Raw genomic sequence first — 24,401 nt, 5'->3', positions numbered from 1 at the left:
CTAGTTCACCACTATTTCATGGTGAACGCGAATTTGCTCCATCCACGAATCTTCTTGCCGTAGACGTAGAACACGATGGGCGCCGGGATGAATGCCACACACAAAAAGCCCAAAATCGACGTTGCCTGAACTATAGGTTAGCGATGTGTCCAGTCCGCAGCCCCTCAGCTCTGAAAAGAGATGCTGGGAGATACGACATACCCAAGCCACTCCAAGGTTGGCGAACATGGGGCTCGCGAAAAGGGGGAAGGCGGCCGCGACAGCACTTCGGATGATCGTGTTGGCCGCTAACGCGCTGTTTGCATCGACGAGGTAGCACTCGATCAGGTAGTTCAGACAAGGGACGAACACCATGTTGATGCCGCAGCCGATGAAAGGACCGGCGAGGACTTGCGGAACCCAAGTGATATTCGGTGATGATGTCCACGCAAACCAAAAGAGGCCTGTCATTACCCAACACGGGTTAGTGCGAAGCCAAATGACATGGGCGTGTGGTTATACTTACCAATGGTAAGAATGAAACTTCCGAGAATCATTGTTGGGAGCTGATCCTCTGGGGTAGGACGAATGCCTAGCAAAGGTATGTCAGTCGTAAAGGAGGCGGTAAAGTCAGGTACCAGCCATACTGCCACGTACCCTTGGCTAGCTTCTTGTCAATGATCTGGAGGTGGAAAAAGGTTTGAATGATGGCTGCCCCTAAATACCCGACCAGGAGGGAGAGGAAGGGCAGTGAAGATACCCCATCTTCCCATTGCCGCACCGTACCAAATGTATATGGGTATGCCTATACAACGTCAATGACCTGACTCCCGAGTTTACGCATACCCCTGAAGTGGACTACTAACCTCGAAGGTAAGATATATGACCCCATATATAAGACTGTTATACAGGCATATGGCCACAAGGATGGGCTCGTACATGATCATTTGCCATGGCTTCAGACCGTACTTCCACAATAGGGCCATCGTATCGACCGGGGCTTCGTCTCGTTTCGAATGCAGTGCCCAGTTCTTGGTTTCGTATCGCAGTCGCTTAGCCTTCTTCTGCAGAATGACGGGCCCCCACGTCTCTTCAAAGCATATGAGTACAAGTATGAAGAAGGAGGCGGAGATGATCAGAGTGAACCTGGAAGATATAAGTCAGACAGTAACATACGGTGTCTGCTTATGCAGTGATTGATGGGCACTTACCACATGGTCCACCGCCAGCCGAGGCTCTCGTTCTTCACCGTGAAACTCCCGATGATGGGTCCCATGGTCGGACCGATGACGATAGTCGCAGACCAGGCGATGGTAGCGAGCGCACGGGTACGTATATCCCAGAGGTCGACGAGGACTCCCGGGGTGACGGTGACGGTCGCGATGCCCCAGGCTCCCTGCATGAACCGGCAGATCATGATGGTGTGCAAGTTCTGCGCGGTGGCGACGCCCACCGTGAAACATATGAAGCCGACGTAGCCAACCACAAAGGGCCAGTACCGACCGATATACCTGGGGGCTCACAGGTCAGCTGGATCGGGCATCAGGGGGGCCTCTTGTCGGGGTTCTCCTTTCAACTGAACCTACTCGGAGGCTGGGCCCCATATCCAGGGGCCCGCGGCAAACCCCAGCACGTAGAGGGTGACGTTCAGGGTGGTCACGGTGGGACTGACGTGGAACTCGGTCGAGAGCACGGCGATGGCGGATGCCAAGATACTGCTTCCGAAGGAGACGGAGAATGTGCAGAGGGAGAGGACGACCGTTGTCACCAGCTTCCGCTTCCAGCTCCAGTTCTGAGGGTTCTTCGGATCATCTGCTCCATCCCAGTCGACGAGATTGGGGTCTTGGACTGGGAGCTGCTCGCCTTGCATCACGGACCCATCTTCATCTTTGGGCCGGGTGTGCGGTTGCGTCAGATCTTCCTCGGTCGGGGCTTTTGTGCTGGAGCCCGGTGTGTATCGGACGGCTTGCATCTCCAGCGCGGAGGAACTACTTTGAAACGGTTCTCGATCCATTGCCATGAATTACGGACTAAATATTGTACTAGAGATATCGACGATGATAGTCAGGGGAACAGTGGCAGTCATCCATGAATGTCTCGCATGCGCGACTGTGGCCCAGCAGCCCGGTTCAGGGGGCTTTTCTACCCCAAGCTGATAAATACCGGCTGAAGTACATGACAGACGGTACGGCAATTTCGGTCTCCGTCGTTGGTGCCGAACTCGCGAGCTTGTGTAACGCCGCTTACATGGAGGGGTGGCTTGGACCAGGGCCTGAGTTGATCGGCAGCCAGCTGAATGTGATATGAGGTAAGATAGGTTGAACTAAGCGGCGTATTATGTACATGATCTTCGCATTACATGGTGATGAGATAGGGGATAATAAGTCCCTATTTCTAATTATGGAATCTCAATTCTCGGTCTTCGGACGGACTTTGATTACTCTAGACAGTCAATTATCTTTGCCGAGTTCTAATCACTATCCGACTGAATCCCGTAGCATCCGGATGATCAATGGTGACCGGGCAGCTTCGTCGCCGGGATAGGATGTCGTGTCAGAGTCGCTACTTCGGCAAGCCAAATTCTCAAGTCCCTCGACTACTGTCCTCGACCGTGTTTCCCTCAAACCCATGAAACCAAGCAACTTTCCCAGACGCTCGAGACCTCATCTGCGACGAGATGCGGCTCGGTAGCAATAACGGCATGTCCACTTTCCAACGCCTGCACGAATCGACTGTTGGCCGATAACCGCATCTGCTCCCGCTGTAGGGCATTATCCCGCACATCGAACTCCTTTTCGACAAAGTTGTGAAGCTTTTCGAGGACCCGACTAGCCTCAGCATCCAGATCAGAACGCTGTCGGGTAGCGGCAATGACGCGCCGGTAGTCTCGCTTCGTGTCGCCTCGGATGACCGTCACGGGTCGAACCCCGAGTGCCATGGTCTCGAGCTGGCTTTTTTGGGCGAGCGCGTCGGAGCTGGCTTCTAGACACGCTGTCTCCAAAGCCGATGTGTTTTCTTTGGCCTCTCTCTCCGCGTCCACAGTCAGACGCTGGAGCTCGTCTGATGTGTAGTGGTCCCCGCCTGCCAGTAATCCCGACTGGTCGAGCAGCGCCAGCCCTCTGGGCCCGGCCAACGCGGCGAGCGGCTTCAGCGGCTCCTCAATGGCCTTGTACGCTCTCTCCTGGTTCGCATCCACCAGAACCAGCCCGACAACATCATCTGGCTCCAAGGCGGCCATCACTTCGCGGGCGACGAGTGCGCCAAACGAGTGCGCCACCAGGATGTAAGGAGGCCTCACACCCGCCGACGAGAGCACATCTAGTAGCTCCTCAGCCAGAACGCCTGCGGTGCGTGGAGAGCCAGCCACCGGTGCGGACGGGCTGCGACCGTACCCGGTGCGGTCGTAGCAATAGCTGCGGATGCGCGGGTCCAACAGGCGGCGGACGGGCCCCCAGCTGGAGCTGCACGCGCCCACTCCCGCCTCGAAAATGACGACGGGGTGTCCCGGAATCCTCGGTGGGCCGTTTGTGGATAAGAACAGCTCCATGCCGCACGACCCGCGCATAACGCCCTCCAAGGGAGCCTCTCCCGGGACCCAGTCGGGTTTTCCGTCGTTGTCCGTTTTGCGGGCGCCGACTTCGGCCGCGTGGTATTGTTGGGCTGCCATCCAACTCTGTTGCAAATGCATATATGAAGAAACCCAGTTGCCTTCTAGTTTCCAGGCTTTTCTCTTTCTTGCTATAGGCAATCGTGTAGTTTCGTCCTGGTTGTTGCTTAATGTCTCGTTTATCAGCTAGCCCCTTGTACTATGTCAAGGCCACCACAGCGCCAATTCTGATGACACATGTCCACTCGCGACCTGCCGTACAGATCCCGGGGTGGTGCCACCCGCATCATTCTATTACAGGCACCCCACAAGGACAACCTAACATGGCCGATTTCACTGTATGCTGTTTTATACCAAGCTGTCCCCATTGGTGCCCACTTCTTCCACATCCGTGTTGGTAATTGAGAGTGAATACACATATATTTGTGAGCCATATCGATGGGCGAAACTGCTAATATGGGCCTCCCTACTATTGATATATCTCTTTTCTACGAGTTCGAAGACCCCTCAAGGGAAGGTCTGTACGAAGATCCGCTGGCGGAGCGTACCAAAGCCATCAATGCCCTCTTGGCCTCACTCGCTGCGTATGGCGCATTTAAGATCGCCGGTCATGGCAACCCAGGAACTACAGTCCAACGCGTGTTCGATGCGGTAAGGATGAGATTATTCCGATGTTCTGTAACGATGCTTGGTTCGCTAACCCAAAGAACAGAGTGTAGAGTTCTTTGGTCTGCATAAGCACATCAAGAATTCAGCGGCAGGCTCACGGCACAAGGATGGTCGTTTGCGTGGATATTGGGGACGGGGAACGATCGATCGTGACTCTTCCGTGAGCAAAAACAGCATCCACATCCACATTGCCTAATGAAATAACAATGCATTTATAGCTAACGTCACGGAATGGTTATACAGGAGACATTCATTGCAGGCCCGGCAACTGACCGTCAAGCGCCAACGCCATGGCCGATGGGAGTGCGCGGAGACATCCTCCAGATGACGATGCAACCGTTCTCCCGCGAATGCGCCAACCTCCACCACGATTTGCTCCACATCCTAGAAGAGGCCCTGGGATTGTGGGACAACGAGCTGGTTTCGCACTGGCCCTCTGCGGATGGCGAGGTTCACTGCACACACCACCCCACACCTCGTCCCGCCTCGACATGTCAATTGGAAGCGCTTGTATCACAGATTGAGGGCCGCGATGCTCGGGTAATGCTGGCGCTAGGCTTCGAAGATGGCACTAGCGAAGAGATACTGGTCGTGTGCGGTGCTACAGTTCGGAAATGGGCACAAGCCCGGCTTGGGATACTGGGTGGCGAGCCTAGACCCATCTCACAGACCGGGAGGGATGGCCATCAACCCAAGTACTCGGTCAGTTATGTTGGATACGAAAATAGCGCAGCATTCATTACCTAGAGCAGTGCCAATGCCGATGTCACCGCTTTCTAGCCTACAATAGTTGTGTAACGAGATATTCGTATGACAAGAGGGGAAATATCGGATGAAAGTCTTCCATTGCGATGCACATGTCAAACGATTCATGGTTAAGGTTTAGTTAGATAGCTTACTATAAGCGTGCAGCATTTGCATCAGGCCGCCGACTTTTAGAGGGATTACAGCGCAGCAGGGAATCTTTAACCGGGAAGTCGAAACATCACCACACGGGTGGCCTGACAGCATGACCAGTGGTGCATCCCCTGATTCTTTACCCAGATCCACGTGGTCGGTGAGGGTGGTGCCACTAGTCGGCCCCTGTCGTGGAACTGGATCTGGATCTGATGAAATAGACTTTTGAGTCCCGACACTACTGAGACCCGCAGTCGACCCTTCCAGCCCGGCAAAACTTCCCGCTTCCCGCTTCCATCCCGAAAACAAACGTTTATCGGATTAGGGTTTTCGCGATGCTGCTGCACAGGTCTTAGGGTTCTTGCAATTTAGATAGCGCCTTCAAAGTGTCACTTGGTACGAACGCCACGCCTGGGTGCGGCTTTGAAAAATCTACGAGCTACCCCTATCTTAGACCCATGGTCTCCAAATAGGGGTAGCTCGTATATGTTTTAGGCCCACCCCTAGGAGCGTCTTTCACTAGTGATGCCCATGCGTTTTCTCACGACGAACTCCAAGCTTCACATTATGGCCTTTAATGAGTGTGACTTCCTGATTTGACCCATAGCGATCTGTCAATCCTGCGTGCATTTGCTTTGGGTGAAATTCCCTCCCCACCAGATCAATTGTGAAGTAATGGTTCAGCAAATTTCACCGTATGATCCCAAACAGGTGTGGTTACAATCGTATCAACGTTTTGATTATATGACAACCTCTCGGAAGAGCAATTGTTTCACCTAGGATGCTACTATGAAAGGCCTTATGAGCTCATAGCTACACCAATCACACACGCCGATGATGCCAGTACTACGCCACGTGCGCCATCGTCGGCTTATCCCCATTCTTCTTCTCCTTGACACTGCGCCACTCAAAGAACAGCGAGGCCAGAACGCCCCCGACCCCGAGCCCCATGCCTACCTTGAACGCATCCTGGAGGCCCCGCGTATACGCGACCAGGACCGCGGGCCAAGCCGCGGCCTGCCCCGCCCGCTCCAGCGCCTGCTTCAGCCCCGTCGCGCCCGTCGCGAAGACGAGCGCGGGGTCCACGGTCGGCGCCAGCTCCCGCAGCCCGCGCGATAGGCCGTTCTGGAAGACGGCCTGGCCCACGGAGACGAAGATGGAGCCGCCCAGGTTCTGGAAGAAGATGAGGGCCGACGAGCCGACGGGGATGTCCTCCTGGGCGAGGACGGTCTGGACGGCGGCTTGGGGGATCTGGAACCCGGCTCCCAGTCCGGCGCCGGCGAGGATCTGGAAGCCGATCCAAGTGGCGTCTTTCATCTCCGTGTTGTACGTCGTGATCAGGCCCGCGCCCACGGCGAAGATGGCGGTGCTGCCGATCAGGAACGGCGTGTAGAAGCCAAAGTAAGAGACGAGACCGCCCACGAAGCCCGAGGCCACCACCAGGCCCAGCAGCATGGGCAGCATCTGTATACCCGACAAGATAGCCGACGAGCCCCGGATGCTCTGGAAGAAGATGGGCAGGTAAAACATGAAGAGGACGGCGGAACCACCAAACATGATCACAAAGACCGACGCCGCCGCGACGGTGCGCTGGCGCATGATGCGCGGCGGCAGCGTCGCCCGCTCGCCGAGCCGGACCTGCCAGCCGACGAAGACGACGAGCAGGAGGCCGAAGCCGACCAGCAAGCCGACGATGCGGCCGTCGCTCCACGCGTGCTGCTTGCCGCCCCACTGCAGGACCAGGAGCAGGCAGGTGATGGCGGCGACCAGCAGGGCGGCGCCGACGAGGTCGAGCTCGCGGAGGCGGACGAGGGTGGTCTTGTCCCGCTCGTTCTTGGGGCGCGACGGGGGTTGAGCACGAGCATCACGACAGCGGCGGAGACGGCGCCGATGGGGAGGCTGGGGAAAACATAGAGTTAATACAGTGGTCCCCGAAACTTGTGATGGAACTGCATGGATATGGATATAGCATACTTGATATAGAAACACCAACGCCACGTGACGTGATCCGTGAAGGCGCCACCGAGAAGGGGCCCCGCGACGAAAGCAGCTCCCCAGACGGCACCAAAGAGACTGAAGGCGAGCGGGCGTTTCTCAAGGGGCACTATTTCGCATAAGGTCCAGTCAGTATTCGAAATGATCCCGACACGGGGTATTGAGCGGGGTTTGATGGGGGACACGCGAGGGCAACGCACCAACAAACGAGGTAATGACGGTGCAACCGGAGAAGATGCCGGCCACTCCCAGACCGGCAATGGCGCTGCACGCAGAGCAAGGTCAGCCCCTGTCGGGAATCTTCGGGAACCGATGGTAGTAGATCGGGGTCCAGTTATTATCCATGATTTATTAGCTTACCGGCCGGCGATCAGGACCGCGCTTGTCGGAGCGACGGCGCAGATCAGGGATCCCACCTCGAATAGGAAGATGGCCAACAGAAAGGCCCATTTGGACTGTGCCGAGAAGGAAAATGAAACGTCGAGTCAGCCATGTGGACCGATCCGAGTGGATACTTATCGAAACGAATAAAAACTTACATCAAAGCTCACGTAGATGCGACCGTACGACGGTTGCAGGGCTGGTGCGTGCGCGAGTCAGCAATCAGGGGGCAGGGAGCCGGGGAAAGCTGGGATGGGACGTTACCCGTGCTCGTCAAGAAGTAGGCGCTGCCGTACCAACCCACGTCCTGAAGCTTTGGTCAGCCATGCACCGAGAAATAGGGAACTTGGAAATGCCAAAGAAGAAAGAAGAAGAAGATCAAAACAGAATTGTGACATACCTGTATCGTCTTGAACTCGTCGGTAATCTTGGGGATGGCCGTCCCGATAATGGTTTGGTCGAGGGCGACGAGGAAGACGCCCATGAAGAGACCCGAGACGATGAGCATGGCCTTCCACATCGATGGGTATTCTATACTGTCGGCCAAGGTATCCGAGTCATCGCCGTTTTGCGGGGAGACATGTTCAGATGGCAGGTCGTGGGGTTTGCTATCGGGCACGTTATCTGTCGTCGGGGACTCATGAGTCGGCTGAGAGATATCCTTCTCCCGGGATTCTTCAACGAGTGTATCTTGCATAGTGATGGGTGCCGTGCAGCAGAATTCGAATGGACGCGGTGTTTGGGCAATGGCTCTCTAGGTCAATCTGCAGTAGCCGGGGTCTTATACATGGTCTTGCCCACTTCCCCGGCGCAACTTGTCCGTTGCTGGTTCCATTGGTGTTGCGTGTGTGTTTCTTCTCCTCTGCCTCGACGGTCGATTGAATTCGATTGTGTGGTATGCAGTGGTGCCACCGCCAAGATCTGATCTTCCTATCCCCCTGATTGTCAACTGCCATCAGTCATATGGAGACGTTGGTACACTTTGGACTATGCGACCTGGGCCAGATGCATCTTTCACGGTGCGGGAGATCGTACGATTTGGTTATCTGATCGATTCAGGCGGCCGTTCCAGACTGCCAACGGTCGTTGTTGTAATCCAGGGATTCGGGTCTTTCTTGGGCGCCAAGGGTTCCTGTCGTTGGGCCAGGGAACATTGCCGAGCCCCTAGGCAAGTCCCGCGAGTAGTGCACATCACGCTAATGGCCCGCAACGGGCGCCGAGTAACAGGTTACGTACGACCTGCGACCGTGACCGACATAGGTTCGGTCCAAATCTGGCAATCCGGCCTCTGCCAAGTTGGAAGCCAAAGTTTGTTAGAGTGGTATCTCCAGCCTGGCGCGCCAGATGAGACGGCGAAAGTTCACGAGAGAGTTCACACACGGGCCGGTTAGGTGATGGATTATATGAGGAGTTGCCAAAGCCATGGTAGAAGTTCCTCCTCTCGTCTGGGCAGATGTTGTGACCAGAAACGATAACGAGAGGGACCCGTTCCGTCCAATCACGAGGCTTGCATAGTCCATGGGGGCGCTGACACGTCCGATGTTGCGATCTGTGGTAAGAGACCGCACCCAATTAGATTAGACGAATCCCAGCTAGTCTTATACCTGGCTCCACCATTATTAATGCTCTTGGCCGGCAGCGGGAAGCGAGCGCGAACGTAAAGGGCATCGGCAAGAAAAGGTTTGGGGCGATAGTATAAAGAAGCGGCAGCGTAACCACGGTGCAGTACTCTGCACGCAGAGGCACGGGAACTAGAACTCGGTTTTCAGCATAAACCATCAAAAACTAAATTTCAGCTGGCAGCTTCGTCCCGAGTCTGCTTTCTAGTCACTTATCAGAGGCGCTTAGGCAAAGGCGGACGAAACAGGCTACTTGGCAGCAACGGGAACTAGCCGGTCCATCATGTCTCTGCCATGCCATGCGTTCAATGCTGCTGCGGAGGCGGGTGGATCTACCCCGAGCCGGAGAGAGCAAATTGAGGCATCACTCGAGGCTCTTATAGATCTCGGCTGTCTGAATTTTGACATGATCCATGGGGGCCCCCCGGGTCACACGAAAAACGCCATTTTGCGCCGCAAATTCGTCATCACGATGCCCACCATACCACACCACCACCACTACCACCATTGCAGCAGTGGGAGGATTCTCCGTCCCATCATGCTTGTGTTGCCCCAACTACCCGCTTTGGGCACGCCTACGGCAGTGGACAGGCTCGCTATGTTCAAGCACTCAAGGACGCCCTGCTGCTGCTCACCACCCAATCAATGCACGGCGGCAGAGCCAGCTACGACTTCCCGCAATCTTCGGTGCCACATCTCGACTTTGAGGCCGATAGCAACACTTTGGGCACGCCTCTCACCCCTGAGGATCCGTGCGGCAGTGTCTCGCCAGACGATTATGACTTCTCCAGTTCATTACAGTTTCTGGATTTCGAGCCCAACTCCAGGGACATCACGATGGACTATTACACAACCAATACGCCAAAACAGGTATCACCTTCTCCGTTACTTGCAGATTCCATCACGGTAGCACCGCCGCCACCCCCACCACTACCGCAACCAACATCACCACCATTATCGCCCCAGCCACAAAGTTCGGCCAGTGATAAACCCAGCAAAAAGAGGCCCAGGGTCAACAGTGCTTCTTCTCCTCATCCAGCGGCTTCGAGGTCCCCATCACCCCAAGGCGAAGCGCAGAAGCCGCAGCGCCCCCACGCCGCGGTCGAGAAGCGGTACCGCGTCAGCCTCAACGACAAGATCGAGGCCCTGCGCGTCTGTCTCGAGTCGCGAAAGCGCCCGAAACGCCAGTGCCAATCCGCGGGTGACAGTCCAGCCGCGGGTAGTGGTGGTGGTGGTGGTGGCACCACCGATGGTGTGGCGGCACCTGGCGGCAGTGGTGGTGCCACCCCGGCATCGTCTGCCCCTGCGATGAGGATGAGCAAAGCCGAAGTCTTGACCGAGGCCGTCGAATACGTCCAGCAGCTGGAGGAGGAGAACGGGGTTATGCTGGGGCAGATCCAAGCACTGATAGAGCGGATGCAGGCGACCCAGCGGGCGTTGCAGCTGCCATCGTTCACGGCGGGCAAGAACTGAGGTTCAGCGAGTTAATTATGTAAAATATAGAAAAACGAGTATATTTAATATAGCTGCTTAAATTAGACGGAATAAAGACTTTGTCTGCACTTACAACATCTAAATACTAAATTACCGTCCCGTGGTGGACAAATCGACGTAATTCAACGTTTCAATATTTCTTTGACACCTCAGATATTTACGCTTGAATACCAGTTTACACCATTCTCAATAAACAGTTGGGAAGCGTCCATTTCAATGGATGCCGAATGATCTACAGGGTGACCCTAGTATACACTACGTTACTATTCTACTAGGACAAGCTAAACCAGATGAACCGAAACCCAGTTTGCAACAGAGTGCCCATCCTTCGTCTCATCATCAGATGGCAGAACCCAGTCCTCATCCCGCCCCCGGACGACGCCGGAGCCTGATCTCCAGCGGCCCCTTCTCCGCCAGCGTGAACACGCACTGCCCCGCCATCCAGTCCTCCTGCCCCGCCTCCCGGACGAAGTCGAAGTGCCAGAAGAGCCGCGCGATCGCGAGGCGCATCTCGGCGTACGCCAGGATCTTGCCGGTGCAGTCCCGCGGCCCCGCGGAGAAGGGCCGGCACGCGGCCCTGTTGTCGCCGGCGAACTTGGCGTCGTACAGGTCGTGTGTGGCCGGCAGCCAGCGCTGGGGCGCGAAGGCGTCCGGGTCGGCAAAGTGCTCGGCGGAGTGGTGCGTGGCCCATTGGTAGACGGACACGATGGTCTGGCGGTGGGAGAATTTGGGGTTTTAGTTTAGTTCAGTTCACGTGGGCGGTCTGTCAAATTGCATGACTCGGGAGACAGAGGGGAACACTTACTCCTTTGGGAATGTAGTAGCCCCCGACGTCGGCGCCAGGGGATACCCGTGGAGGGGGTATCCGCGGCAGGCGGGTAAAGACGCAGGGTCTCCTCGATGCACGCGCACAGGTACGGCAGCTGACTCGTCGCGCGGATCGTGATGGCGTCGGCGGACGAGAAGGCGGTGCGGATCTCGTGGGCCAGCGTCTGGTACGCGACCGGGTTGTTGGTGATGTAGAAGGCGAAGCCGGACAGGGCGGTGGCGGTGGTCTCGCCCCCGGCGAGGAGGAGGACCCTGGTGTTGACCAGCATCTCTTCGTGGCTCATCCCCTTGCCCTTGTTCTCCTCGTTGGCGCGCAGCATATAGGTGATCAAGTCGGTGCGGGTGCCCGTGCCCAATGCAATCCTCTCCTCGGCCTGGCTGTCCAAGCGACGCTGCATGGCGAGCATCTTGGTTATTTCTTTCTTTCTCAAGATGTAGGTTGCGATGGGAATAAATCGGCCCAGGAGCGGGATACCCGTCATGAACAGTCTCCTGGCGCTGTCCCTGACCGTGGCCGTCACCACACCGACCAAGGGGGTGGACCGAGTCCTTGGAGTCCAGGCAGCCGAGAGAGGTACCAAGCGTCAGCTCGCCCACGATATCGAATGTCAAGTAATTGAACCAAAGCATGATGTCGATGGGCTTGTCCTGATCCGCGTGCTCAGCCAAAACGTCGACGAACTTGCCGACCTGTTTTTGGAGATAGATTTCTTGGTCGGCGAGCGCAGCAGGGGAGGTGGCGTGGGCCATGACGCGGCGCTGCCGCTTATGGACGTCAGGGGCCGCGCCGAGGATGGCCAGAGGGCCGAACCCGTAGAACTGCCAGATCTTGCCGAACTCCTCATTGTACCGTCGCATGAAGACGGGCCAGGCCACGGCGCCGTCAACGGCAATGCGGTCAGGCGAGATCCGTACGACTGGGCCGTACTTCTTGTGCAGTGCAGTCGTGTCCCTGACGAAAGTGCCATTGATCTTGCTCTGGATCTCGAAGGGGATGCTCGAGATTGTATAGAGTTTCGGCCCGGGAACCTTGGACAGCGGGTGGATGTAGAGCCGGTACACGGCTGTGACGATCCTGTAGATAATGGCCTACGACAATGTATCAGTAAAGGGGAGAGATGCCGAGTTTTCCGCTACTAACCAAGGCAGCGGCCAGTCCTAATACTCGAGGAGTAGGGTACACGAAGTCTCTCTGCTCGAGAAGAGCACGTATAGAATCGATCATGTTGAGGTCAGTTGGGCCAGAGTATTGGGGTGCTTGGGTCGTAGCACAGTAATTCTCAGTAAAATGCCACGAAAGAGTCTTAAAGCAGAGTCGGAAACGAGCGGAATTAATTCAACTATAGCAAACCCGATAGGGATGCTAGCTGGCCACCAATTTTGAAAGCTGATGCATAGTAAAAGATCGCCGTCGGGATGTGGAGTATGAACCGTCGCCGCCAGTGGCACCACGTCCTCCGCAACGCAACACAGAAAGGGTATAATGAAACCCGAAACAAGCAAGGAAAGTTGGACATTTGCGCGCACTTGGTATATCTGGCCAAAAATGAAACATCTCTATCTCGGGCCACCCACATTGATGGTGGCCGACAGCTGTTACATGCATGACTGGTGCTAGTGGTGCCACCGGCCCCGTAACCCCCCGTCGACCTGGGGGTTAACTACCCAGTATTCTATGCCTACATAGCCATCCTTGAATCACCGGGCGTACACAAATCTTTCATCACATCCTTTTTGAACTATATCCAGACATCCCTATACAAGGTAATTATACCAATATCCCAAAACACTTCATACATAGTCTCTCTCAGACGTTATCCACCGAGACAATGGCTCCGTCGCTCATGGACCCCATTCTACCGAGCGCACCCGCGATAAACCGCACGACGGAAGAAAATGTCGCCGCGGGCGAGGTCGAGTTGGTCGTGCCGGACATGTTTACCTCCATCATGTCCGTCGAGCTCGTCCAGAACCCCCATTACGCCGAGGTCAAGAAGGAGGCCGACGCGTGGGTTGCAGAGTACGTATGACATAGCCATTTGTGTGTAACTAGAACACGGGCTCTAACGATACCTTCTTTTCCAAAAGGATTCTGGGTTATAGCGAGAAACAAGCCGCCCGGAACAGCCGCGCCGACTTCGCCTACATGGTCTCGTGGTGGGTAGGACCGCAGTGCGACGCCGACACCCTGCGGACCTTGATAGATTGGAACCACTGGGTGAGCACTTCTCCCGTCGGTATCGACAGTGCGCGACTCTGCTAATGGTGCGCCTAGGCTTTCTATTGGGACGATCGTACGTTGCCTGTCCTCTTGGTTCGTTGTTTCCATGCTGACATCTCGTCGGTAGAGTTCGACGAGGGCCATCTAAAGGACGACATCTACGGAGCGGCACGCGAAATCATCCACATGTTGTCGTTGCTGGATGATGGACACCCGGGGGTAACGCGTGAGGAGGACCCGCTGGGCTACATCTTCCAGCATGTCTACCGGGAATTCCAAAAGGTGAGTAATTAGCGCACTCTTAACATGTTCTTGAGCTGACTCTGAACCGTACGTCTAGCGGGCATCTCCTGGTAGGTTGAAGATGTCGCGATGAATGATAGCGTGAGATTCGATGGGACACGGGCTGACCGTTCTCTTTATCAACCAGTGCTTCAGTACCGGTACAAGAAATGTAAGTCGCAGTACGGTCGGGTCCAGATATTGTACTGACAAGCCCCCTCCGGCAGATATTGAACAGTACATGCTTGGCGTCCTGGCTCAAGTCAACTCGCGCAAGATGGACCTCGAGACGATAACGGTGGAAGAGTTCATGGTCTTCCGACGTTCGACCGTTGCTGCAATGCCATGCATGGCCCTTGTCGAGTTCGTGGACTAGCCCCCTTTTTACGCCGATACCGTGCGCATTTACCATGGTCTGTACTGAGCTGACGCGTCTATACAGGTACGCGCTTGGGATTGAAGTCCCCGAGGAAGTGATAAACCATCCATCGTTGAAGGCTTGCCAGGAAGTTTCTGTGGACCTCGTCGCTATGTGAGTGTAGAAACAATTCTTAGGTTGGGAGAATTTTCTGACACAGCATAGCCACAACGACATATTGTCGTACAAGAAAGATGTGGTCAGTTCACAGAAAAATATCCTCCCTGCGTACTTACATATCTGATGGTGTTGGTAGCTGGCGGGAGAAGACCTGTCCATAATCAACATCCTGCGTAGCCAGGGCTGGACGCTCCAGGACGCAGTTGACGAGACCGGGCGGATGCTGGACAACTGTTACCAGCGGTGGTACGAGGCACTTCTGAATATGCCCAGCTGGGGCTCCACGATCGATCGCATAGTCTATATATACCTCGAAGGTATCAGGAACATCTCCCTCGGCTGTCTCTTGTGGAGGTGAGCTTACTCTCATCATTCTCCCTGACTTTGAGAAACAAAAATTGCTAACTTGGACACAGCTTCTGGACCGAGAGGTATTTCAACCGCGAAGAGGGCCGGTTAGTACGCGAGACACGCAAGTTGCGGCTGCCCATTCCTCCACCTTTGAACGGTTCAGCAGCAAAGGTTTGATGGGCAATACCAATAGATCTTTCGCTCAACATCGGTTGCCATGGCTAGAAGGCGTGTTGTACACCAATAAAATACTCGTAGGAAAATAGTTATTTAAATGCAACGCTCTTGGTGTTTCAAATTCTTCTTTATCATGTTGACATTAGAAATGGCCGTGGCGATAGTCCCATCGCCTAGGTCGTCTTCACGTTTAGAAATGTTAGAAAAGTCACGTGTATAGAATCCTGAATAATATCTGAAGACTTCATTGAATTGCCCTGTTATAGACCTTACTGCATTACTAAGAGGATGAGTCCTATTAGTCTACAGTGATTCTAGAATATTTAGTGCGTAACAGGTAGCAGGTCTCCTTCTTCCTGCCTCTTTCCCTCTTCTTCCCTCGTGCTTGGGCTTCGATTCGATGCCAGATCATACAGGGATGCAAACCATCTTTAGGCCCATCTAGGGCCAGACTACAGCGCGCACGTGGGAAAACATCCAGGAGCGCATAGAAGGTCACACCACCTACCAAGTCTCCACCAAACAAGTATAGTCGGAAAGATCCGAAGGGATCCTATAGCCAAGCCAGAACCAGTTGGGTAGTGGTTTCGTGGGGTTGGTGTGGACCCCCTGAGCCTGAGTGGTGTCACCGACGGATGGCCCCACGTCCCTAGCCAGGGCGAGTCAGCATCACCCAACGGCTCCCAAAATGGATGCACATATCGCGTACGACCGAACCGGTGCGACCACCCGTGGCTCAACAGGCTCGACAATGCCTGCCAAGAGGTGAAGTCTCAGTACGGGCTGTTGCCCAAGTTTCAGAACCTACCGATGTGAGTTTGCTCGCCAATGCACCCCAGTATAGGAACCGCGGGGAATGAGATCCCGGCAATATAGCATAGTCGTGCCACAGGAGTCACGTCACAGCGCTGATAGATATGAGGTCGCTCTCCTGGCCAAGAGTTGTCGGTAATGGGAAGAGCAAACAAGACCTGTTTCGTACATAATACTACCGGCCATACATACCATAGGCCAACCCACCTTCAATCCAATCACCTAGACAAGCTGTTCCACTACACTTTCCTTTACGAACTAGCTTGGGAGACGCCCTGCTTGTCATCCACACGTCCTTCATAATCACATATCACATCTTAAAGATGGGCGCCTTGACAGAGGGACCCATCCGCTCCGAGCCCCACGGCATGACTATCCCTCACGCAGTTAACATCAGACTAGATCGCGAGACGATCGAGACCGCCGCTGTGCGAGATGGCCATCTCGCACGGCTCGAAGGACCAGCGGAAAAACAGCCGGTGGACGAGATCGAGGATGCCGCACGGCGCTTCTGGGCTCGCACGCTGCAGGGCTGTGTGGCTCCCAGCTTTCCCGAAGTACCAGCCGGACACAGCCCCCAGGCGACCAATCACACCCACAAGACCATACAGATACACTTTCCCACCCAAGATTCGCTTCAGTCACCCACGGCATTGGTGCATGGAGGTTGGGCTCTCACTCTTTCCCAGTACCAGGGGTCCGAGGTCGTCTTCGGCGCCGGTTTGCCCATCCGCGGTCAAGCCCCGACATCCGGCGCTACCTTGGTCATTGTACCGCAGCGCGTCACCATAGACAACCTCAACGGTAGCATTTCGGGGTTCTTTCGGGGCGTGCTGGCGCAGCTTGAGACCATGGCAGACCACAGCAGCTACGGCATAGATAACATCAAAACCCTCGATGATCATTGTGCGGCGGCATGCGCCTTTCAAAGCCTGATCATCGTAAATCCCCCAAGCGGACAGGGCCAGAACATCAAACAGAGCCCCAGTCAATTCGTACATGACTGCGCCCTGGTCCTTGAACTCACTCCCCCAAAGCGACGAGGGCTTAATCTCAGTTGAGGTGGGATACGATCCTGTTGCGCTCGAGCTCATCCAGGTCGAACGTCTTGTATCCCATTTCGAGTACGTCCTCCAGCAGACCTGCGCCATGAACCCCGATACCAGCCTGAAGGAGATCGATCATGTCCCGAGCTCCCACTGGGAGGAGCTTAAAGCCTGGAACGGCAATGTTCTTGAGCCCCTGGAGCGGACGGTACACGACTTCTTCGAGAGCCGGGCGGACTCGCAGCCCAATGAGCTGGCTATCTGCGCCCGCGACGGCGAGTGGACATATGCGGAGCTGGACCGGGTGTCCGAGCAGTTTGCTAGGTTACTGCGCTCCGTCGGCGTCAAGCAGGGCTCCTACGTACCTCTGCTTTTCGAGAAACGCGGCCTTACTATTGTGGCGATGCTGGCTGTGTTGAAGGCGGGCGGCGCCAGTGTTGCCTTGGACCCAGCACAACCACCACAGCGTCTTGCCAACCTGGTGGCAGGTATGGGAGAGTGCATCGTCGTATCTAGTGCGCGAAATCGCGACCTAGCGACCGGGTTCGGTCGCCGCAATGTCGTATTGGACGCCAACACGCTTCGAGCTCTGTCCAACAGGCCAGCACAGCCGCGTCTCAGCACTGAAGTGGCGATATCGCCCGACGTCACGGCCTTCGTCCTCTTCACTTCGGGTTCTACGGGCACTCCCAAGGGCATCTTGATTCCTCACAAAGCCTTCGCCAGCAGCATCCGAGGTCACGGCGAGGTCCTCCGCTTCTCGACAGGTCCGGGATCGCGCAACTTTCAGTACACGGCCTACACCTCCGACGTAAGCATAGGAGAGATCTTCACTTCCCTAGCTCTTGGTTCTTGTGTTTGCGTACCATCCGATTGGGATCGCAAAAACAACATCGCAGGCTCGATGCGCGATCTCAATGTCAACTGGGCTTTCTTCACCCCCAGCGTCGCGACGCTGCTAGGGCCTTCGGAGGTGCCGTCGTTGAGGACACTGGTGTTCGGTGGAGAAACGGCATCACCAGAAAACTTCGCTACATGGGCCCCGTCACTGTATCTGATCAACAGCTTCGGTCCGGCCGAGTGTTCCATTTGGACGCACTGCATCCCGCGGCCTGTCCAGCTTAGAGATATTGGCAGTAACATTGGGTATGGCGTTGGCTGTGCGACTTGGATCACTGACCCCGACGATTATAACAGACTGCTGCCGATTGGAGCCATCGGCGAGCTGCTGACTGATGGACCAAACGTTGCCGCCGGCTACCTGAACGCTCCCGAGAAGACTCAAGCAACGTTCGTGGCGGACCCTGTTTGGAAACCGGCTAACCGAAAAACGATGAGGCTATACCGGAGCGGCGATCTCGCAAGGTTTCTCCCCAACGGCATGGTGCAATTCCTTGGCCGCCGGGACCACCAAGTCAAGCTTAACGGCTTGCGCGTCGAGCTGGGCGAGATTGAGCACCAGATTCGTCGACACGTCCCGGATGAGATGATGGTTGCGGTCGATGTTGTCAATCCCCACCCCGCGGGATCGCCGCGGATCCTCGCGGCCTTCATTGCTCCCAAGAGACCGGGTGCAGCGGCCAGCCATGAGCCCCCACCAATGGCAAGCTCAGAGACTCAGAACTTGCTCTCTCTTCTTTCACATGAGGTCCCAGCGCCTCTACAAGATGCGCTGGATGGCCTCGAGGACGCCCTGAAGAGGGTGCTGCCGAGTCATATGGTACCGGCTGCCTATGTCCCGCTGGGCGAGATGCCCCTGACGGCATCTGCCAAGACGGACCGCAAGGTGCTGAAGATGCTCGCGTCCATGGTGCCGACCGAGGAGCTAGTTCGCCTAGGCACCAGGTCCTCCTCCAGACAGCTGCACACACCCGGCACGGTCATGGAGAATCTTCTCGCACGACTATGGGCTGCCACGCTCGGACGCGAGCTCGATCTAGACGTGAGGGACAGCTTCTTCAAGGTCGGCGGTGACTCATTATCTGCGATGCGTCTCGTCTCGCTTGCCGGACGTCATAATCTCAAGATCTCAGTAGAACAGATCTTCAAGAGCGCAACGCTGGGCGAAATGGCAAAGGTGGTTGTTGTAGCAAATGACAGACAGGGGGTCGGTAAGGTGGCCCTCGAAGGATCGGAAGATGGCACGACCACTGCCCCACTGCCCTTCGCCATGGTAGGAGGTGTTGCAGCTGCTGAACTTGGGGCTGCCAAATCCGCTGCAGAGTACTTCGGGGTCGAAGCCGCCGAGGTCGAGGATATATACCCCTGCACACCACTCCAGGAGGGCCTGTTGGCGCTGTCGCAAGATGGTCGCGGTACCTACGTCGCCCAGATGGTGCACGTCCTGTCGCCCGACATTGACCATCCCCGGTTTCAAGAGGCCTGGTCTACGGTCTTGGGCGATTGGCCGGTGCTACGGACGCGCTTCTTTCCTTGGGCCAAGGATGACGGTACCATCCGCCTGATGCAGGCGGTCCTGCGGTCGAAGCCGCGGTGGAGGCGAGCACGGAGCTTGAAAGAATATCTCAAGCTTGATACAAGAGACAAGATGCAGACCGGAGACGATATGATCCGGTTGGCGCTGTTCAGGGACCGCGAGACAAATAAAGACCACTTCGTTATGACGATTCACCATGCAGTGTTCGATGGCTGGATGCTGGCCCTGCTCTTAACGGCCTTCCGACGCGCGTACGCCGGCATGCCGAGACCTGAGTTGACGCCATTCAATGTCTTCATCCAGTGCCTCGAAGGAAGGGGTCGGGACCAAAGCCGGGAATTCTGGCAGCGTTATGTCGACGGTCTCCCTAGACTGTCTTGGCCCGAGCTGCCAAGTCCAGACTTCCGCCCAAGATCCAACCGCGTACAGAGAAGAACATACCGTCTACCCGACACTCTAAGCTCCGGGAACTTCACACCGACGACGTGGCTTCGTACTGCATATGCCATCATCCTTGGAGCATACTCATGCACCGACGACGTGGTCTTCGCCTCAACCGTCTATGGACGTGCATCTCATCTCTTGGCATCGGCCGATATCGTGGCCGGTCCGACACTTGCCACTATCCCAATCCGCGTGCGCGTCCCGCGCGAGATGCGAGTCCAGGATGCCCTCGCCGCGGTCCAAGCAGAGTCGGCCGAGATGCTGGCATATGAGCAGGAGGGCCTGCAGACCATCAAGCAGTATAACGCCGAGGCGCTGGCTACCGTGGACGCCCAGAGCCTACTGGTGGTTCAGGTCGACGAGCCCCACGCCTCTGCGCCGCAGAACGTGGACGCCGAGGCGGCTGGGGCATCCCAGTTCAAGATCGAGCCGCCTTCTGGGCTAGATAACGGTTACCACAACTGCGCGCTGGTTCTTGAAGCCACCGTGTCGGGACAAGAGCTGCACCTCGTCGCTACCCATGACGACAACGTATTGCAGCCCGAGGAAGTACAGCGATTCCTCCGCCAAATGACGCACGTCGTGGGTCAGATATGTGGCAACGCGGATGATAGCGTGCTTCGCATTGCGGATCTAGACCTCGCTGCTCCCGAAGATGTCGAGGAGCTGCGCGTGTGGAATGGTGTCGTTCCCGAACCAATGAGGGCCTTGATTCACGATCTATTCGGTCAACGGGTAAGTGACGTTCGGAGTTTATTACCTCTTCTTCCAGTGGTTATTCCCAATTAGTCCAGTGTCTCGGGAGTAATGAATGGGCTGCTTATTAGAAGACTTACGTTTATCCGCTTTTGGACGTCCTGTCTATTCCTGGAAGAAAAATATTAACCTCCGTGAGTCGATAGGTTCTGGATCAACCGGAGGCCGAGGCCCTCGTTTTTCACGAAGGGTCACTGACATACCAGGAGCTCGAAGATTTGTCTAACCGCCTAGCTGGCCACTTGTGGACATCGTGCGGTCTCCGACCGGGCATGCATGTACCCCTTGTGTTTGAAAAGAGTCTTTGGGCCGTCGTAGCCATGATGGCTGTGCTCAAAGTTGGCGCGGCCAACGTGGCCCTGAACCCGGCGCAACCGCCCGATGTGCTGCAGTCGCTGGTATCTGACGTTGACGCCGAGTTCGTTCTCTGTAGCGAACGAAATCTTTCCCTCGTGAAAGATTGCTTTCCCCGTTACATGTGCGTCGGGCCGTCCATGGAAGCGGATGCCAGCCTGTCGGGAACAAATGAAGCGATCGTTACACCCGACCACCTAGCGTTCTTGCTTTTCACCAGTGGCAGTACCGGAAAACCGAAAGCCATCATGATTGACCATGCTGCGTTCTGCAGTAGCATGCGTGGTCACGGGGAGACGCTTTGCTATAACAAGGGCGGGAGAAACTTGCAGTTTACGGCTTACACGTCAGACGTCAGTATCGGAGAGATCTTCACGTCGCTCACACGCGGCGCCACGGTAAGTTATGCAACACCCAGAGGGCGTTGGAGTGGTGCTAACTCGGGCCTAGGTTTGCATTCCCTCGGACGAGGAGCGCATGAACATGAACGACCTTGCTGCGGCTATGGAACGCATGCACGTCGACTGGGCCTTTTGACTCCGAGCGTCGCATCTCTTCTGGACCCGAGCAAGGTACCGAGTCTTCGGACGCTGGTGTATGGAGGTGAGACGGCCACCGTCACCAACATCAACACGTGGGCCCCGAGGCTGCATCTTATCAACTCGTTTGGCCCGGCAGAGACGTCGATTTGGAGTCATGCTCACCCGCACTTTACCACGGCCAACGTGGGCTCCGACATTGGTTGGTCCCTGGGTTGCGCGACCTGGATCGTTGACCCTGACGACTGCCAGAGACTCATGCCGATCGGGGCCATCGGGGAGCTCGTGGTCGAGGGCCCCAACGTGGCCGCGGGATACTATAACAATCCCGAAAAGACGAAGCATGCATTCGTGGAGAAGTTGGCGTTCCTCGGCAATGGAAAGAACAGGATATATCGCATGGGTGACCTGGCTCGTTGGATGCCCGGCGGTCGCGTGCAATTCCTCGGCCGGAAGGATACGCAGGTCAAGCTACATGGGCTCAAGGTGGACGTTGGCGACGTGGAGAACAAGATCCGCATCGCTTTGGGGGGACTGGGCCAAGTCGGCCTTGAGGTGGCCGTCGAGATGATCGAAAACCCACCGGACAGGTCAGAGTCGCGCCTGGTGGCGTTTGTCAGCACGGCGTCGTTTGATCGCCCTCAAAATCGGAAGGAAGTGGCTGTCGTCGATGACGAAGAGGTTTTCCAGAGTTTCGTTGCGCGTACCGAAGGCCTTCGGGGCAAGCTCGCCTCGGTCCTGCCGGCTTTCACAATCCCCAGCTTCTTCGTGGCGCTGACTAGCATGCCGCTGAACGCGTCGGCAAAGACGGACAGGAAGCGCCTTCGTGCCCTTGTGGCCGACCTGGGATTTGGTGGCCTGGCTCGCTTCGCCTTGACGACGCGGCGCGAGGTTCAAGCACCACAAACCAAAATGGAGAAGCTCTTGCATAACTTGTGGTCGACCGTGATGAATCTCGGGCCGGAAGACTTTGGTGTCGAGGCTGACTTCTTCGAGTGCGGCGGAGACTCGATCGTGGCCATCAAGCTAGCCTCCCTCGCCCGTACCATCAACGTATCACTGGCGGTGCAAGACATATACAAGTGCCCGCAGCTGGGTGACCTGGCAGCCTTGGTCGAAACCAGGACGCCAGATCTGCAGGGCACGTCACCGGCAGAGGTTCCTGCCTTCTCCCTGTTGCCAGAATTAGCGGCTGTCTCGGGCATAGACTCGCTCAAAGAGAAACTTGCAAAGGATTGCGGGGTTGAGGTGGAAGAGGTGGTCGATGCATATCCCGTAAACGCGACACAACGTGACCTATTCCACTACGGTCGTGTGAGGCCAGGAGCACTATGGATGCAGAACGTGTTCAAAATCCCCGATAACGTCGACTTGGATCGTCTCGATCGCGCCTGGCGTCGCATTGTTTCGAGCCACGACATCCTGCGCACCCGCGTCGTGTCTCTTGAGGATGACCTTCTGCAGGTCGTTTTACGTTCACCTGGGAAGGTTAGCCGCACCGAGTATCAACCCGCCGACTTCGAGGTCTTCCTCGCATTCGAGCAGAAGCGGACATTGAGTTCCGGGCAGCCGCTGAGTTACGTTACCGTAGTGAACGAGAGGTGGTTGGTCGTGACGCTACATCATATCATATATGATGCGTGGAGTTTGAACAAGCTATTCGGTTTGCTCGACCTTGAGTATACGCGGATAGCCGACGGAACAGATGAAAAGGCGGTTAAGCAGGAGCAGAGAGTGGACTTCCGTCACTTCATGAAGGCAGTCCTAGATCAACATGAACATACCGAAACCTCGGCGTTTTGGCACGATGCGCTGCTTGGGGTATCAACGCGTGCGCTCGCCAGGGAGACAGCACAGGGTCTTTCGTCCAACTCTTTCTTGCGACACAGTATCGAGCTACCTCAGGGCGTGACTGGGGAACGTGCGTATAAAACACCTGCCGAGCTGGGATATGCGGCTCTGGGGCTCGCCTTCCACGAACAATTGCGAACGGCCGATACTGTCCTGCGCGTCGTCTCTACAGGTCGGACCATTGCTTCGGTCCCTGGGATCGAGGATCTGCTCGGCCCTACGGTCAACAACTTGCCGCTACGTTTGCGGCACTCTGAAGGGCAATCAACCACGACGAGCTTCATCGCCCACGTGCGGGAGCAACTCATCAGCCTTGCACCCTACGAGCAATTCAGCTTCGAAGCTGTGGCAAAGTTGCATCCAGAAGCGCAGGCAGCTTGTGATGTGGCCCCGCTGGTCATTGTGCAGGCGGTCGATCCGTATGCCGAGCCGCCGGCTGATGGAATTGGTCTGGAGAGGAGGCCTCAGCCCCTGTTTTGGGACGATGGGATGCCGTTCATCGTCGTCATATCCCCGATAATGCGGGGCAAAGAGCTTCAGAGTATGGACGTCATGGTGTACTTTGCCGACTCGGTGGTCGCGGAGAAAGAGGTGAGGAGACTTATAGCTGTTCTCGACTTCGTCGTACGTGCCATGTTCGTGGCCGAGGGAGACACGGGCGTTTCGGAACTGCTGGAAATAAAGGAGGAGGATTTGGAAAGGGTAAAAGTGGGAATGACCCTGGTACGGGCGGGCGATCAATAGGGACGGAGGATGTGCGTGGCAGACTGTCTGGAATACGTTGGGCGGGAGTGCAATGTGCGCACGAGATGGGTTCAAGATAGAGCGGTAGAAAGGATCAATTCATCGTTCATATTACTCAACTTGAATCAATGACTGGGTTGATGTTTATTCCAGAGCAAAGCGTGACGTCCGAAAGTAATTGAAGATGTCAGAAGGAAGAAGTGGTCGGTCCCCAAGTACTGGCCTGGTTGGTGGTTGGTAGGCGCTAATGGCGGGGGTTCAAGCAACGCCTGGGGTTCGTTCCGCCTTTGCTTTAGCGGATAGTCCAGATCGCTTCAGGGCTTGCTACAGGCTCGTACTTCCAAAATCTTCCTCAAGGCCTCAACACGGAAGGTTTTTT

At 55.9% G+C, this 24,401-nt stretch overlaps 8 protein-coding genes across 8 annotated transcripts; 4 read left to right on the top strand and 4 right to left on the bottom strand.

Annotated features, from left to right (window-relative positions):
* Positions 1 to 11: 11 nt before the first annotated feature.
* PG997_013369 (MFS multidrug transporter) lies at positions 12 to 1,993 on the bottom strand (the record flags this gene model as incomplete). The annotated part of the gene is made up of 7 exons (XM_066817683.1): positions 12 to 125; positions 202 to 443; positions 506 to 571; positions 637 to 784; positions 846 to 1,125; positions 1,191 to 1,490; positions 1,566 to 1,993. The coding sequence occupies 7 exons, from the start codon at positions 1,991 to 1,993 to the stop codon at positions 12 to 14; spliced, it is 1,578 nt and encodes a 525-aa protein (XP_066663375.1).
* A 606-nt stretch (positions 1,994 to 2,599) lies between these two features.
* On the bottom strand, positions 2,600 to 3,646 carry PG997_013368 (alpha/beta hydrolase; the record flags this gene model as incomplete). The annotated part of the gene is made up of 1 exon (XM_066817682.1): positions 2,600 to 3,646. One exon carries the CDS (start codon positions 3,644 to 3,646, stop codon positions 2,600 to 2,602), a length of 1,047 nt encoding a protein of 348 aa, XP_066663374.1.
* A 396-nt stretch (positions 3,647 to 4,042) lies between these two features.
* PG997_013367 (uncharacterized protein) lies at positions 4,043 to 5,002 on the top strand (the record flags this gene model as incomplete). The annotated part of the gene is made up of 3 exons (XM_066817681.1): positions 4,043 to 4,237; positions 4,299 to 4,415; positions 4,499 to 5,002. The coding sequence occupies 3 exons, from the start codon at positions 4,043 to 4,045 to the stop codon at positions 5,000 to 5,002; spliced, it is 816 nt and encodes a 271-aa protein (XP_066663373.1).
* A 996-nt stretch (positions 5,003 to 5,998) lies between these two features.
* PG997_013366 (uncharacterized protein) lies at positions 5,999 to 8,225 on the bottom strand (the record flags this gene model as incomplete). The annotated part of the gene is made up of 4 exons (XM_066817680.1): positions 5,999 to 6,121; positions 7,352 to 7,412; positions 7,508 to 7,602; positions 7,929 to 8,225. The coding sequence occupies 4 exons, from the start codon at positions 8,223 to 8,225 to the stop codon at positions 5,999 to 6,001; spliced, it is 576 nt and encodes a 191-aa protein (XP_066663372.1).
* A 1,567-nt stretch (positions 8,226 to 9,792) lies between these two features.
* Positions 9,793 to 10,620, top strand: PG997_013365 (uncharacterized protein; the record flags this gene model as incomplete). Its single annotated transcript, XM_066817679.1, has 1 exon — positions 9,793 to 10,620. The coding sequence occupies one exon, from the start codon at positions 9,793 to 9,795 to the stop codon at positions 10,618 to 10,620; it is 828 nt and encodes a 275-aa protein (XP_066663371.1).
* A 381-nt stretch (positions 10,621 to 11,001) lies between these two features.
* On the bottom strand, positions 11,002 to 12,694 carry PG997_013364 (Isotrichodermin C-15 hydroxylase; the record flags this gene model as incomplete). The annotated part of the gene is given in 5 exon segments (XM_066817678.1): positions 11,002 to 11,352; positions 11,447 to 11,537; positions 11,548 to 11,973; positions 11,996 to 12,558; positions 12,611 to 12,694. 5 exon segments carry the CDS (start codon positions 12,692 to 12,694, stop codon positions 11,002 to 11,004), a joined length of 1,515 nt encoding a protein of 504 aa, XP_066663370.1.
* A 604-nt stretch (positions 12,695 to 13,298) lies between these two features.
* PG997_013363 (uncharacterized protein) lies at positions 13,299 to 15,038 on the top strand (the record flags this gene model as incomplete). Its single annotated transcript, XM_066817677.1, has 11 exons — positions 13,299 to 13,489; positions 13,558 to 13,687; positions 13,745 to 13,763; positions 13,818 to 13,972; positions 14,031 to 14,043; positions 14,121 to 14,144; positions 14,200 to 14,335; positions 14,415 to 14,504; positions 14,556 to 14,589; positions 14,647 to 14,864; positions 14,927 to 15,038. The coding sequence occupies 11 exons, from the start codon at positions 13,299 to 13,301 to the stop codon at positions 15,036 to 15,038; spliced, it is 1,122 nt and encodes a 373-aa protein (XP_066663369.1).
* A 1,136-nt stretch (positions 15,039 to 16,174) lies between these two features.
* PG997_013362 (uncharacterized protein) lies at positions 16,175 to 24,022 on the top strand (the record flags this gene model as incomplete). Its single annotated transcript, XM_066817676.1, has 5 exons — positions 16,175 to 16,757; positions 16,840 to 20,450; positions 20,834 to 21,286; positions 21,339 to 21,407; positions 21,461 to 24,022. 5 exons carry the CDS (start codon positions 16,175 to 16,177, stop codon positions 24,020 to 24,022), a joined length of 7,278 nt encoding a protein of 2,425 aa, XP_066663368.1.
* Positions 24,023 to 24,401: the final 379 nt, after the last annotated feature.

Source organism: Apiospora hydei (assembly GCF_038363865.1).
Source record: "Apiospora hydei strain CBS 114990 chromosome Unknown utg000009l_segment0_segment0, whole genome shotgun sequence".
Lineage (NCBI taxonomy): Eukaryota > Fungi > Ascomycota > Sordariomycetes > Amphisphaeriales > Apiosporaceae > Apiospora > Apiospora hydei.
This window is presented reverse-complemented; position numbering and strand designations above follow the sequence as displayed.